Source organism: Phanerochaete carnosa (genome assembly GCF_000300595.1).
Source record: "Phanerochaete carnosa HHB-10118-sp unplaced genomic scaffold PHACAscaffold_7, whole genome shotgun sequence".
NCBI classification, from domain to species: Eukaryota; Fungi; Basidiomycota; class Agaricomycetes; order Polyporales; family Phanerochaetaceae; genus Phanerochaete; species Phanerochaete carnosa.
In genome coordinates this window covers 335,628-348,913 of record NW_006767634.1, presented here as the reverse complement: position 1 = coordinate 348,913, position 13,286 = coordinate 335,628, and the positions used below count along the sequence as shown (strand labels likewise).

General features: G+C 53.6%; 5 protein-coding genes across 5 annotated transcripts in view; 3 read left to right on the top strand and 2 right to left on the bottom strand.

The window, feature by feature from the left end:
- Nucleotides 1-3,291: 3,291 nt before the first annotated feature.
- PHACADRAFT_185820 (uncharacterized protein) lies at nt 3,292-4,418 on the top strand (the record flags this gene model as incomplete). Its single annotated transcript, XM_007397676.1, has 6 exons — nt 3,292-3,355; nt 3,509-3,573; nt 3,619-3,758; nt 3,789-3,825; nt 3,868-4,041; nt 4,100-4,418. The coding sequence occupies 6 exons, from the start codon at nt 3,292-3,294 to the stop codon at nt 4,358-4,360; spliced, it is 741 nt and encodes a 246-aa protein (XP_007397738.1). The 3' UTR covers nt 4,361-4,418.
- Nucleotides 4,419-4,474: 56 nt separating this feature from the next.
- Nucleotides 4,475-6,788, top strand: PHACADRAFT_210773 (uncharacterized protein). The gene is made up of 5 exons (XM_007397675.1): nt 4,475-5,641; nt 5,702-5,795; nt 5,857-6,234; nt 6,292-6,373; nt 6,438-6,788. Exons 1-5 carry the CDS (start codon nt 5,312-5,314, stop codon nt 6,676-6,678), a joined length of 1,125 nt encoding a protein of 374 aa, XP_007397737.1. The 5' UTR covers nt 4,475-5,311; the 3' UTR covers nt 6,679-6,788.
- A 378-nt stretch (nt 6,789-7,166) lies between these two features.
- On the top strand, nt 7,167-8,152 carry PHACADRAFT_259204 (uncharacterized protein). Its single transcript, XM_007397674.1, has one exon. The coding sequence runs from the start codon at nt 7,246-7,248 to the stop codon at nt 7,426-7,428; it is 183 nt and encodes a 60-aa protein (XP_007397736.1). The 5' UTR covers nt 7,167-7,245; the 3' UTR covers nt 7,429-8,152.
- A 324-nt stretch (nt 8,153-8,476) lies between these two features.
- On the bottom strand, nt 8,477-10,171 carry PHACADRAFT_259202 (uncharacterized protein). The gene is made up of 6 exons (XM_007397673.1): nt 9,949-10,171; nt 9,771-9,896; nt 9,569-9,710; nt 9,290-9,510; nt 9,081-9,229; nt 8,477-9,012 (listed from the first exon to the last, which is right to left on the bottom strand). Exons 1-6 carry the CDS (start codon nt 10,130-10,132, stop codon nt 8,575-8,577), a joined length of 1,260 nt encoding a protein of 419 aa, XP_007397735.1. The 5' UTR covers nt 10,133-10,171; the 3' UTR covers nt 8,477-8,574.
- A 1,766-nt stretch (nt 10,172-11,937) lies between these two features.
- PHACADRAFT_147356 (uncharacterized protein) overlaps nt 11,938-13,286 on the bottom strand; it is a 1,818-nt gene continuing 469 nt past the window's right edge. The window contains exons 2-4 of the mRNA XM_007397672.1: nt 12,618-13,286; nt 12,228-12,568; nt 11,938-12,134 (exon numbers count right to left, since the gene is read on the bottom strand). Of these exons, the coding sequence (XP_007397734.1) occupies nt 12,332-12,568; nt 12,618-13,154 (774 nt within the window). The 5' untranslated portion in view covers nt 13,155-13,286 and the 3' untranslated portion in view covers nt 11,938-12,134; nt 12,228-12,331. The remainder of the gene's footprint in view (nt 12,135-12,227; nt 12,569-12,617) is intronic.

Genomic DNA, 13,286 nt, shown 5'->3' with positions numbered 1-13,286 from the left:
CCTTTGGCACTAGAAATTACGCAGGAATGAACGCGTAAGCGCTCCGTCTGCCACTAGCACGCAACGAGACTTACTCGTAAACTGTGTGGATAAACTTGGTTTAAACTGGGTGAAGGGGACCGAGGTTTCCCGAGGGGTCTTCTTCAGCAATGAGACTAGTAGAGTGGAGGTAGAGTGGCCGTGAGGCCGGGGCTCATAACCTGTTAAAGTGCGACTGAACTCTTGCTTTATTCTGTGCTACAGGGCCAGTATATATACATGTGAGTCAGGATCTCTGATACCGCTATAAGACCTATGGTACTGTGAGCGTAAGCATGTATACTAAGCATGAGTAATCAGATGTCGTATTAGTACAAGATAATAGAGGGGTCATGTGATGACATCCCCATTAGTCCGTACAGGGTAATGACGTAATCGCCCAAGTTCTGACAGCGTGCGCCACATGAATCTTGCCGCAGAACTCTTTGTGGAGATGTACACTGAGTTTGCAAGAGAGAATGATGATACTTCCAGCCACTAGCACAAGTCCATTTGGTCATTGGAGTACGCCGTGGACGGGTAAGCCACGCACTCTGGGCGCCGTTAGGAAGACAGGAAGCAGTTTTGCGACCTTGTGAAGTATCCAGGGTGTTAGAGGCCATATTTTCTCGAACCCGGACCGAGTGGGGCTGCGTGCCAGTATCAGCAACCGTCGACGCATGTGGAGTAGTAGGATACCGTGACTGACAGCCCGTGTGGGAAAAGTTATCACGAGAGAGCAACCTTCGCTCTTAGTGTGCTCCTCCATAATGGCTGTCTCTTTCCTGCATCAGGTATCAATCAGGCCAGCGATTTCGTGCTCTTCGTTTGTGGGTGCTCAGGCTCTTTGTCCAAAGAACTTGTCGAAGTAGGTAAACTGCATTACGAGTATAAGCGGCAGATCGGCTACTCATCGTAAAAGTATGGCACTCAGGATAACCCCTCTCGTGGCAAGCGTCCGCTCCTTCGTCGAGCTCTGGATGTGATACGATCTAAACATGCCGCCGGCATCACGGGAGAACTTTGTGGCGTCCCGGACTCTGATCCGCTCAAATCCCCGATTCTTGCCCTCGCACGTCCACTCGGAGTCGGCAGTCCCGAAGCTGAAGCTGTGCACCCACCTAGCGAATACCAGTGGGGAACCTACAAATTAACTGCGCTGTCTGGCACAGGTGCGCCGAGTGCAAGCATCGACTCGATACAGAGACGCCAACCGCCCAATATTTCTGTCTTCAGCAGACCGTAACGTTTCAGATCGTTATTCAACCTGAAATGGCCTAGGGCACGGGCAGCGGGATTCTCGCGCACTCGCTCGGCCTGCCGTACTGCCTGAAGAGCATCCAATACAATAAACATGACTCATGAGCGCACGAATAGAACGAGCTGGTCACGACATCGAATTGGATATCGCACTGCGCTTTGCGGAGAAGAAAGCGCCAGTGAGCGCACGATAAGGCATGGGTATGTTGTGGAAGGTCTATCATTCAAGGTGTATGCGAGTCGCAGCCATTGAGGAGCGACCGGACCAGAAGCATCGTATCAAAGCATATGGGACATTGCGTCTGTCAAAGCCCCACCGCGACGGCATGACCATCTGTCAGAGGTAATAGTCGAGACGGATTGCGTGTAGTGACGTTAAAGTCGTGGGAGTAAGTATTGGTGCACCAAGAAGATAGCCGTCTTCTCTTGCTCATCTTCATTCTAGACTGGGCGCTGTAGTCACGGTAGCTCATGCCATGTGGAAAAGCAGACGCTGCGATGCATGTACATGTGACGACGCACGCCGCGCTCTTCTCATCTGGCTTTTGGCGATATTGGCAGCGGGGTATCCCAATGTAGCACTGGGTCTGGCTTACAGGACCAAAGGTGCGAGACCACCTCTATCGGATCTTCGATGATTTGAAAGGTAGTCTACTCCCTCGACAGCACTACAGTTCGTTAAAAAAGCCAAAGTGAAGATTGAGTGAGCTGTCGATATGTCATGCTCAGAGTGAACGCAATTCCCAGCAGGCCATGTACAGCCCTGGGTCGCGGCTTGCCAAGACGAGTATCACCCCGGTTGTGTCTGAATGTCGCAAGCATATCCACTGGGAGCCTGATTTCATTGTCTGAGTTGAAAGTGTTACTGATGTGGAGATGTTCTGGTGCGGGGCAGGAAACCTCGAGCCGAGTCACGGAGATGAACGCGTCAAGATGCATCTATATCGGTAGCCTTCAATTCGTCGGCATCATGAGAAAGGAATTCATGAGCGGGCGCTGTCCCAGTCGAAGACCCTTATCTCTGATCGTTGTCCTTCTGCGCGAGACGACCTGTTATTGAATCCACGCGCCGCAGCGTTCTGCCCTGGGTATCTATGCGTGCCAAAGATATCTCACCGCTGACATAAGACAAACTTTGCCGTGACATATCGTGTCAAGACGGCCTGCACGGCAGGAATTAATTGCGGTGAATATTCCCACTCCAAGTCTTGCCGTTATCCCGGCGGACGGGTTCAAACGGCTGACGTTAAGCCGGTAATATCGGAGACCGCCCATGCTTGGCGCGAGAAATATACGGGAGAATGTGGGGCAGCTATGTTAAGTCACTGATGATGCGAGCATCGTCGCCGGTATGGCAGCACGTCCACATTTGACATTAAACATAGCAAATACTGGCTCATCAGAGGAAGACTTCAAATGGAGAATGCTCTGATTACTCACTCGAGGCAGATGTGGGCAGTGGAATACTGGAGTGCTGACATGGCATACGGTATAAGCTCATAGAGGTCTGGGAAACTAGATCTTCCGAGGCTTAGATACACGCGCCCAACGTCTGCGGAATTATTACAATTTGTCGTCTAAGCAAAGAGCATCTCACGCATCTCGACCCATTTATCCCGTTCAACGCAGCCTGCGCAGCTGAACAGATGATTAAATGACGGACGTTCGGCAAAAGAGCGTTCGCGCCACGACGCTTACTTTGCCACTTGATTGATCCAACTGAGTGCTCAGCTCAAAGACTGGCAGAAATTTCCATGTCGCTGTTTTGCAAGATGTTCCTGTGAGGACAAAGCGAGATTTTGTTGCATTAACGACCAGCATAGTACAGGTGCTGACATTAAATAACCAAGTAATGCGAACGGAGTAGGAGGCTGGCTCTCTGCATGATCAAACCGGTGTGGAGCTTTCGGCTCTACAAACTGCGTATTTAAAAACTCTATCATACAGGCTGTACCAAGTTAACGAGCAGCTCATTACGTGGTGGCTGCGTGGCCGTGGCAGTGATACCCTACTATGTCGCGACTTGCATTTTCCCTTGAAACGCCAAATTCTACTGAAATGTCAGAGCACGCATCTTGTAAGGTATCTACACTGCTGAATTACACAACGATCGCTCGTGCAAATGACCTAGCACGAGTGACGACGTCAGTAACCTGCAGTTAACGGTAAGAGGTGTACAGGGTCCTGCATAATTGCCGCCCATTCCTAATTAGCGCCAAAATTATATTAGTATGCTCGTCCGCGAACGCTCGTCCGATTATCGGCGGCGCAGACACTCGCACAACCGAGGCAAATGTAAGACTCAGTTTGTGTAAGCTCGTACTTTAGCTAATACTGCAGAGCTCAAGAGCGTCCATCTCGCCAGCACCGTGCGGTCCTGTCGGTCTTCCGTTATCCAGCGCCCTTGCAGCCTTCTCCGAGAGCGGTGAAGCTGCGGGGCTCGTTTTGGAGCAGAAGTTGTCCAGATCTCGAAGCCTGCCGTAGGTGCGGAACCTTTGCTTTGCTCGCAGGAGCTTACTGTCTATTCTTTGCACAAGAGAGGCCACCGTAAGTTTTCGTGCGCTCAGTATGCGTCGATTCGCGGCTTAGTCGAGAGGCTACTGGTTTGTCGTTGGAAAAAAATATGGTGCTCGACGAGAACGGCAACCTTGCACCTCGTCAAAGGTGATGTTTGGCATCCGCGGTACTACGCAGCCGAGAGTCGACATCGAGCACTTCATCTATGGCAGCGATATCAGAGAGATCATTCGCTCCTTTGTCTTCGTATGCCCGATGTGCCCACCCGGTAGCGACACGGATACATATACTGTCTTCTCTCCAGATCCGCGTCGAAGGCGAGCTGAGAGAGGAAGGCGTCACGACTTTGTACGCAGCGAACTTTGCGATCCGGAGTGGTTGCATCGTCTTCAACTCGCAGGGACCGCACACTATCCTTCCACTGCCTCTCGGTTCGTTCTTGAAGGCGGCTCTTGGGAAATTCTTGCGCTCTGCTCTGGGGCCGCCTACCTCAATTGCGACCATGTCGCGCTGGAGCAGAGGCTCTGGACTGCTGATGACCACCTGTTGTCGTTCAACCCTCTAAAAGCTGTCGAACAAGTCATCTCTATGTCAACAAAGAGATTGTATTACATTACAAGCTGCGAGGAGGTGTGCTCTACAGTCACAGTTTACGCATTCACTGACTGACAGCGTCCTTCTAGGACACAACCAATGGTCAGCGAAAATAAACCTGTCGGTCTTCCAAAACGCCCTTCGAACGCTATGTCTTGCTCGGCCTACAGCTCGAAACGCACATCTGAACTCTGCTCGACGTTCTCGAGGTAATCCCAATCGAGTAATTTACCGACTACGACGATTTCTCGAGCAGACTTTGGCGCTACCTACTTGTCTCGTTCAGCCAATTCTGCACTGGATATCACCTCAATTTGGTTCTACGTGCAACCGAGAATCAGGTGGTTTTCATTTGACCAGTTCTTGCCAAGTTTTCTCAAGAAAGGACTGCGCTTACACTCTGTGTCGTTCGCTCTGTCCGCAGCAAGCTACGTTATCACAAAGAGCCGAAAGTGGAACACCGGGGAAAAGCTGGCAAACACTGTATCAAATTATATTGGAGCTAGTGACGCGCGGGATAGGCGTCAACGCCCGCAGTCCCGCCGAGTTTAACTTTGGGAAGTCCTATCCTTCAGTAAGCACGTAAACATGGTAACGTATTGCATAGGTCTTGCATTCATTCGCGGCAAAACGGGGGCAGGTGGGGCGAGCTTTCCAAGGGTATCGTCCAATTCCGATCCAAAGTGCGAGGCTGAACGCAGACAATATCATATTCTGGCCTTGGAAGAGCAGAGAAACAACCTCGTATTTTCCGGCACCTCGTACGCACATTGTTTTCCCGTATTTTTACCATGCTGCGCCTCGCACTCGTATATAAACACTCATATCGCAGTTACCTGCCGAACAGACAGCGAACGCTTGCGTGCTTGCCACCTCCCTCTCAACGACGCAGACCACAACTACTATCAGCCCTTTCAGCACGATGAACGGCGAATCCAAGGACTCCGCTCCTACTCCGTCCTTCGTCTCAAAGAATCAGCTGGTCTTCGACAAGATCCCCATCGTCGACTGGGCCGTGTCCGAGTCCGACCCTGCCATATTCTATGAACAGCTTCGCAGCGCATTCGAGGACGTCGGCTTCGGCATGTTCATCAACGTCCCTGGATTTGACGACGAGTTCCAGCAGAAGATTTTCGCCCATGCCGATCAGCTGTACAGCAAGCCACAGGCATGGAAGGATGCTATATCGACAGCCAAGTCAAATGCTCTGCGGGGCTACTTCCGCGGCGATGATATTGCAGGAGACAACAAGGTAGGTCGGTCGGTCGGTCGTATTCATGAGCTTGCAAGGGTTTTACGCAGTCCTCTTTAGGCGCACTCTGAAGGGTATCGATTCGGAACCGAACTCCCGGTGCCGGTGGCGCAAGGGGACGAGGAAATTCCGTTCTACCGGAAGTTGCAAGAAGGTGCGCTCAACGATTGCAGACAATGCATTTACAGGCCCATGGACTGACCTTGTTGTTCTAGGCCCCAACCAATGGCCCGCGGAGGCCGACATGCCGGGATTCCGGCTGGCCATCGAAACACTATTCGAACGTTACATCTCGCTCAATCTCAAGCTCAACAAACACATCTGCACCCTTCTCGACATCCCTGAGGCGGTCCTGGACGAGTATTACACGGATTTCGTCGACTTCACGAGCGTAATCTGGCACTACCTGCCGCTCACGCCTGAGATGCAGGCGACGGCCAAGAATGGATTCGTCAAGGGCATGCACGAGCACCGTGACCCGTCGACGTTGTACAACTGCCTGATTCAGTCGCGCCCTGGGCTGCAAGTTCAGAATCACGCTGGGGAGTGGATCGACGTCCCTCTGGTCAAAGGCGGTGTTGTCTGCAACATTGGTAAATGGCCCACTTCTTACAGATGGTGCGAGTATCTGACGAAGGATTTGTTGGCAGGTCTGCAGCTGATGAAGCTGACTGGCGGGAAGTTCGTTGCGACGACCCACCGCGTCAACACCCTGAAGATCGACAAGGACCGGTCAGTATGCTCCATCTGCCTAGCATACTCGTATAACTAACCCTGGACTTGGACTTCCGATTAGCTACACAATCCCGTACGCGTTCTCCACTCGCCTCGAGAAGCCTGTGTTGCCGCTGCCGAAGTTCGTCGGCGGCGACGCTGCCAAGTACCACGTCCCTCCGAACCCCAAGATCGTGAGGTTGCTGAGCATCGAGAACCCGTTGGTACGCGGCGGTTACGCTCGTTTGACCCTGTTCCCGGCGGCTTCGAAGAAGCTGTATCCGAAAGAGTGGGCTGAGGCTAAGGAGATGGGTATTCTCTAAGTCTCGTGCTGTCTATTAGCCCTCGTGATTGGAAACTATGTCGCTATGTTCTTATGCCCTGTACTTATATCTCCGTCTATTTCGGCTCCAGTGTACCGTCCTGTAAATTTGTGTACAAAATAGGCTGTTTTCGAACCAACTTCTCGTCCAAGTCGCAGGGCCCATTTTTCGACAGGAACTGCTGGTCCTGTATTCGACGTGTGTATGGGCACTTCATACTCGCAGAAAACAGAATATAAGCAGGCGCTGCTGGGTTGTTCGTGCAGAACGTCATCTGGACTACTCAGAGCAGATTCTAGCGGGATCGGAGTAGGAGGCTATCAGCATTTGTAAGCTCCTCTTGGCGCTTGCTCGAACGTTTCATACTCCGCCCCAGTGCCGCAGCTCTAGCCACGCAGATCAGTAAGTCATTCTGTTGTGAAGCAAGCATGGTGAGTCTTTAAAGCTGTATATTTGAATAGCAATATTCTCAGGATGTCTCTTAGAAGGTCCTACAAAACGTCTGTTATTGCGGAACATATATGTGCGCTTTAAGTCGCTGCGTTGCATGCCGACCCAAGTTAATCGATGATCACTCGTGACATGCCCGGTAGACCAGTAGCTGCGTACAGCGGCAGCGATGATAGATCTATAATGATTACCCCGTGTGAGACAGCTCAGCCTTGTCGACAGCTCTCCTTCGATATAGATCTCGCGACCACTTGGCACGAGGGCACCCCGTCTACTTTAAGAGACATCCGACCTTTTTAGTGCGAATGCTAACTGGCTTCAGCTCAGCACATGCACACGAAGGCAGAAAAATAGACTGACAGGCGCGTATTCGATGTTCCATGTCGAGCTCTCGCGGCCGCTAAGCACGATGCGCGCCGTTTACAAGGGAAAGCGGCCGAAGAGACCGCAGGCGACGAGCAACAAGTCATCTATCGATATCTGGACCAGTCGACATACAATGAGCCTAGACTTGGTGTCGAGCACCAGCGGCGAATTCAACGCGAGGGCGACTCAGGTACAAAGCCACTGTCAACTCTCTCGGAGACGCTGCCGGTACCGGCGCGGCCGTCGCGGGTCTTGTCGCCACAACGGTTGTCATCGGCTCGAAGTCCGTCAACGCCGCACACCGATGACCCGGAACTTATGCTTTCCCCACTGCGGCCGCCACTTGAACGATTTACAATGCCTGAGGTAATGATCTGAAGGCCAGGTACACGGAGAGGTGTGCCTGTGGAGAGCCACTGGCAGGCACTTGTTGATCACTATGTAAGCTTTCCGGCTAACTGTAAATCGTCAGGCTGTTCCTGCAAATGTTACCGTTAGCACAGGACTGACGCTCTGCCGGAGGATTAGCGCAATGTATAGCGGGCGCTATCGCTATCCCGGAGCGCTCGACTTCTCGGATCTCACGCACCGGGGCTATCGAGTTCGACATCCGCGTGCCCACGAAAATAAGGATAACCCCTCGTTTGAACTATTTGCTAGTGCATGTCAACTTAACAGAGTTATATTGGCAACGGTGTACTTACTTCAGGCTTGTTGATCACAGGCAAAAAGCTGAGAGCCCTGATTAATAAACAGCCGGAAGGCGGCGCTCAGCCCAACAATGAACACCTGCGTCGGGATGGCGCCGCCGCGGGTCAACTCGTTTGGAGATGGTGCCTCGAGGTTTTTATCTCGGTAGGCATGATGTCTCGCAGGGGGGCCAGCAATTGACGAGCTGAGAAGATTCAAAGGTGCTCTATTGATTTGCACTGTTAGTCATCAAGCTTATGTTTCTCTCTTCCAGGTAGATCAGCCTTTGAAACACTGTATACAACTTTATAAATTTTGATCTTTGGACATGTAAATAATACTACAAGGGCAGCTCCAAGCCTGACTAGTACGATTCATGCAAAGCGAGACCTAGAGCTCCGCTGGGGTTGCCTCTATGATAGAGTCCACTGCGCGCATCGCGTGCACCTTCACCACCTTGAACCCGGCGCGTTCCAGCAGGCCAACCATCTCCGCCTCCGTGCGCGTCTTGCCGTTGTTCAGCGCAAGGGCCTGGACGCTGGTCGTGTACACGAACCGGCCGCTGCGCTCCTGCAGCAGCATCTCGCACAGCAGCAGCTTCGGGCGGCCGTGCGCCTTGCGCGCTCCCTCGTTGGACGCGAGCATCGCGATGCGCACGTTGCTGAGGATCCCCACTGCCTCATCGTCTGTCCAGTCGTGCAGAACGTGGCGGATGAGGTACGTCGGCTGGCCGCGGGGAAGCCCCGTGCCTTCCAGGGTCGATGCGAGGAAGTCGCCGGCGGCGAACGAGACACGGGCCTGTGCGGCGGGAGGCTGGGCGCTCCATGCCTGTGGGGAAAGGGTCAGCGAAGCTCAGAGAGGGCGGCAAGCTGGGGTGTGCAATGAATGAACCGTACCTTGCGGGCGTCCGCGGATGTCTCGGCGATATCAAAAATGATGAAAGGAGGCGCCGTGTCCGGGAAGGTCTTCATGACCGTCATCTCGAGAGACCCGATGCCTCCGCCGACGTCGACGACCGGACCATCGAGCGCGCACCAGTCGAAATCTAGAAACGTACCATTCGTCGGTTAGCGCGGACTGTGAAGAGCGAAGAGCGGGTACGTACCTGTGACGACGTTCCCATTGGCCATCTTGTGCAGCTGCTGCATGGCGCGGCCCATCCGCTGCCCTCGCCAGACTTGCGCGGGGCCGGAATACCACTCGAACAAGGGGCCCTCGAAGCCGAAGGCGAGATTGGCCCCGGATTTGCCTTTCTTGCCCCCTTTGTTGCCACCCGCACGTGCAGTCTCTACAAGGTGCGCAGCCGCCTTGAAAGAGTCATCACACCTACACGGCATTAGTCTCTAGCGCATGGGCTTTACAGAAACATGTAGCAGACACTTACACAAACCCGATGGCACTGCAGAACGTATCGTCGCTATGAGCCCGGAGAATATTGGACATGGCGTTGTTCTTGTATACTCGGGAACCGAAGCCATCCACCTCTTCGAAGTATCCGTGGGCGACGAGACAGCTCATAGCGATACCTATACATATGGACAGTAGAAAGTCAGTAAGGCCAGAGGTAAGCATGTTTGGCCACTTGCCCAGGTACAGCGTGCCGACTCCTGCTTGCTGGCTGATCTCAGAAAGCGTCTTAACGTCATCCCCTATCGCGTCTGCGACTCCGAGTTCTGTGACGAATCGCAGAGCTGCGCTCTCGTGGCAAGATTCTGTTATCTCAAACTCAGCGTGCCGTATGGTTAACAAGACCAAGGGAGGTACCTGCGATCTGGATGGTGTACTCCAGGGGCCCGAGGACTGTCCTCTTAATCTTGTCGGTGAGAGTTTCGACGCGTCTTGTCGCGTCATAGGCTTGTTGTGGGCTTAGACGAGAGCCTTGCCCTTCGAGCGACTTGACGGTTTTGAGAAGCTCTTCAGCGAGCGATACGGGAGATGTGGCTGCCATGATTTCTCTCGGGGCGAAGTCTGGTCAGAGGAGTGGAGGCTTTCGAACGGGTTAAGGATAGCAGCTGGTCGGGCAGAGGGTATTTATACGTTGTGTCGCGGCGCCGCTCAGAGATGCTACGAGGGGCATCTCCTCGTTATAGTGGATGCACCCAAGACGCGTTTACCCCGAATACTTTCGGAGGATTGATTGGAGCACTAGCTCAGATCAAATAGAATAATAATCACTGCGTAGTGACATAGTCCTCACAACGGAATCATTATTGCGGCCGAGCTCTCTCAGGCACTGGTCGACTGGTGATGAGCCGCGTAGATCGCTGTGGTCGGGATCGGAAACGGCCTGGTTGATCTCGTCGCGGAGAGCGCCTGCAGTGTTCGGGGTCCCGGGAGACACGCCGTTTCACTTGGCATACTTCCATCTTCACGACCTTATCCTGAGAAAATGGCCAGTGTGATACACCACGGCATGCTTGTTAGACGAGCGCAAGGTGCGTTATCCCTCGGAGTGAACTTAGACGCAGTTGAAATTCCTCCTTCACCTGCGCCTCGCGAAGCGGAAGCAGCGCTGACCGCGACAGCACTCTCCTCAGCGCGCCTGGCGGCAAAGACAACGCACTAGGTGCAGCCTTGTGCGCTACGATAACCAAAATTTGACCCAGAACTGTGGGCTCGGCGCGAGCCATGTCCAAGCTAGTGAATTAAGGCAGTGACAGACCGTAGCCCATTGAAATGCTGCCCCAACCTAGCCCTTCTGAGTTTGATGTTCGGGAGCTCGGGGCTATGCGTGCAGTCAGGAGAAGAGACAGACGTAGGTGTCTACCCGCCAGCTACCAGCACTCTCACGAGGCTTACGTTACAGCACTAAAAGAACATTGGACTGCTTTGCAGGAAATTTCGCCGTTGGGGTCCCCAAGTGTCCTTAGCGCCTGCATGCTAATTCACGATGACCAACAGCGAACCCTGGATTGTACGCAAAGAAAGTATAGGGAAGATGTTCATCCAGTCATGCTATGGCGCCACAGCTCCTGTACGCGACCATAATACGTTGATGTCGGGCGGTACCTCCCTCGTGCATCAAATCGAATCAGACGAAGAGCGTCCCGCAGTCCTGCAGCATGCATGCTCCTCATCACGATGACCCTGGTCCAGTCCCTGCGTACAGCCCGTATGCCAATCTGTCTGTGACACGTCCGTGCATCACGCCACAGCGCCGCTCGCAACGTCCTGCAATGCGACGGAGTCGCACGGTGACTCATCCTGTTCTCGCCGCTCTTACGCTCATGAGTCACAGTTGTTATCCTACGCACACTCCATCGAGCGACGCCGCCGGCCGACGGCAAAGGTCAGCCAGTGCAGCTGTCAGTAGCCACACCGGCGAGTACTTGGACTAGTGGTATGCTGCTGCTGTATACGGGGAATCGTCGTTCTAGGGTTCAAGAGCACCATGAGCGCAGAGTTACGGTGTCGAAGTGGGTCGGTGACAAAGTTCGCTAAGTCGAGCGTGGAGACGTCCCTCACGTCTTGCCGTGTTCAAGCTAGCTATCTCTTGCGCAACGGAGCTTCACCTTGTCTTGAAGTCGTCATGCACGTATGTATCCTCCGTACGAACTCTGTATGCTGACAAGGCAAATACGGCTTCGAGACTTAGCCTGCATGCTGCCGCGACGTACGAAGGGAGCGAATTCTACATGATTAGAATTACAGGAGGTTCAGATGCAAAGCGGGTATGTACATAATCTAGCCAGGCCCCGACGCACTTCCACGTCGACACCTGGTCTCTTAGTTATTCGGACGGGGATGGTGGCAAAGAAGACCACTGTGCATAGACGTCCATCGGCCATACATAACTCGGACAGACTAGCGAGAAGTAAAAATATAGCGGGAGGGGAAGGAGAGCGTGCAGAAGCGGAGAGCGGTGGTGTGGAAGGAGTGGCGCGCGGGGGAATAATGGCGAAGGGTATAGCTAGCGTAGGCAAAGTAGTTAATGGGGTGCGATAAGACGGCTGTGGCGACGTTGGTAGTCGGTAACCAATGGCGTGAAATAGATAACGTAGCAATGAGTTACAGTATCAATGGGCGGAAGGAAGAGGACCAACCAAGGCGACTATAGTCCAGGAGATATAAACAAGGAATTCTGACAAGAGCCACTCTTCGTGTCCACATAGCGCAGGGTTGAGCACAAGTGCACTGGCACATCACTCTATAGGCGGTGTCCCGGCACCGCCCAGAACAGGAGCGTCAAGGCCGCGACACCAGCGCAGACGAGGACGGTGACCCAGATAGCACGACCGATGAGGAGCTTCTTGACATACGGCTCGCGTATGCGGAGTGTGCGGAACGGCGTCGACTCCGACTGGCCGAGGAACACGAGGATCGGGTCCAGTTCGTATTGATGGGAAATGAGGAGGAGAACGGCGATGCTGAAAGGGAGGAAGAGCTGCGCAACGTTTTGAGCAAGGGGTTCATGAGAGAGTAGGGTGACTTACGAAGAAGCGCTTGGACTTGGGGTGCACATCGAGGAAGATGAGCGAGAAGCCGGCGGACAGGCCGATCCACAGTACGACCAGACCCACGATGAGTCGCACCAGCGCAGAGACAGGTGTTAGGTTGCCGAAGGCTTTGGCACGCAGAAAACGGGGGAAGGCATCCTGCTCCATAGCGCGGAAGACGTACTCTTTCTGTGAGTGGAACATGTCTGGGATCTGGGCCATGATGCTCATCTCCGCCGCAGTCTTTGGTTCCTGCGTACTGCTGAGCGGAAACGAATGGATGCGGAGTGATGGCGGCAAGTAGATCTCATGGTTCTCGCTTGAGCCAGGTGTATTCGCTGCAGGGGAGAGGTAGCGAAAGTAGATACGCTCTGCGGACGCAATGAGATCCTGGCGTGAGATGGCGGAGGTGCGTGGAATGATGGTTGGTGCACGAGAGGCACGGCGTGCATTGAAGAGCGCCGATGCTCGACCTGACAATGAGAACGGGGTCGTGGAGCGTGGCGGGTCTACAGCAGTCGCAGGGGAAGCCATTGTGTATGGACTACGGGGGGTCGGACTGCGCACTGCCTTCTCGTCCGCACTCGCCAAATTGTGTCTGTCGTGCTCGGATAGCACTTCACTCGTGCTTGTCGTGCTGCGCTTCGCAGCAGAATTTGGGTTTAG

What these genes read in the sequence shown, in the direction of transcription:
- PHACADRAFT_210773 (XM_007397675.1), top strand. Translation starts at nt 5,312, where the DNA reads ATGAACGGCGAATCCAAGGACTCCGCTCCTACTCCGTCCTTCGTCTCA. An exon ending in CTACCGGAAGTTGCAAGAAG is followed by an intron (nt 5,796 to 5,856) that starts GTGCGCTCAACG and finishes TTGTTGTTCTAG; the next exon opens with GCCCCAACCAATGGCCCGCG. An exon ending in CTGAAGATCGACAAGGACCG is followed by an intron (nt 6,374 to 6,437) that starts GTCAGTATGCTC and finishes ACTTCCGATTAG; the next exon opens with CTACACAATCCCGTACGCGT.
- PHACADRAFT_259204 (XM_007397674.1), top strand. Translation starts at nt 7,246, where the DNA reads ATGATCACTCGTGACATGCCCGGTAGACCAGTAGCTGCGTACAGCGGC.
- PHACADRAFT_259202 (XM_007397673.1), bottom strand. Translation starts at nt 10,132, where the DNA reads ATGGCAGCCACATCTCCCGTATCGCTCGCTGAAGAGCTTCTCAAAACC. An exon ending in CAATGGGAACGTCGTCACAG is followed by an intron (nt 9,230 to 9,289) that starts GTACGTACCCGC and finishes GTACGTTTCTAG; the next exon opens with ATTTCGACTGGTGCGCGCTC. An exon ending in CATCCGCGGACGCCCGCAAG is followed by an intron (nt 9,013 to 9,080) that starts GTACGGTTCATT and finishes CTTTCCCCACAG; the next exon opens with GCATGGAGCGCCCAGCCTCC.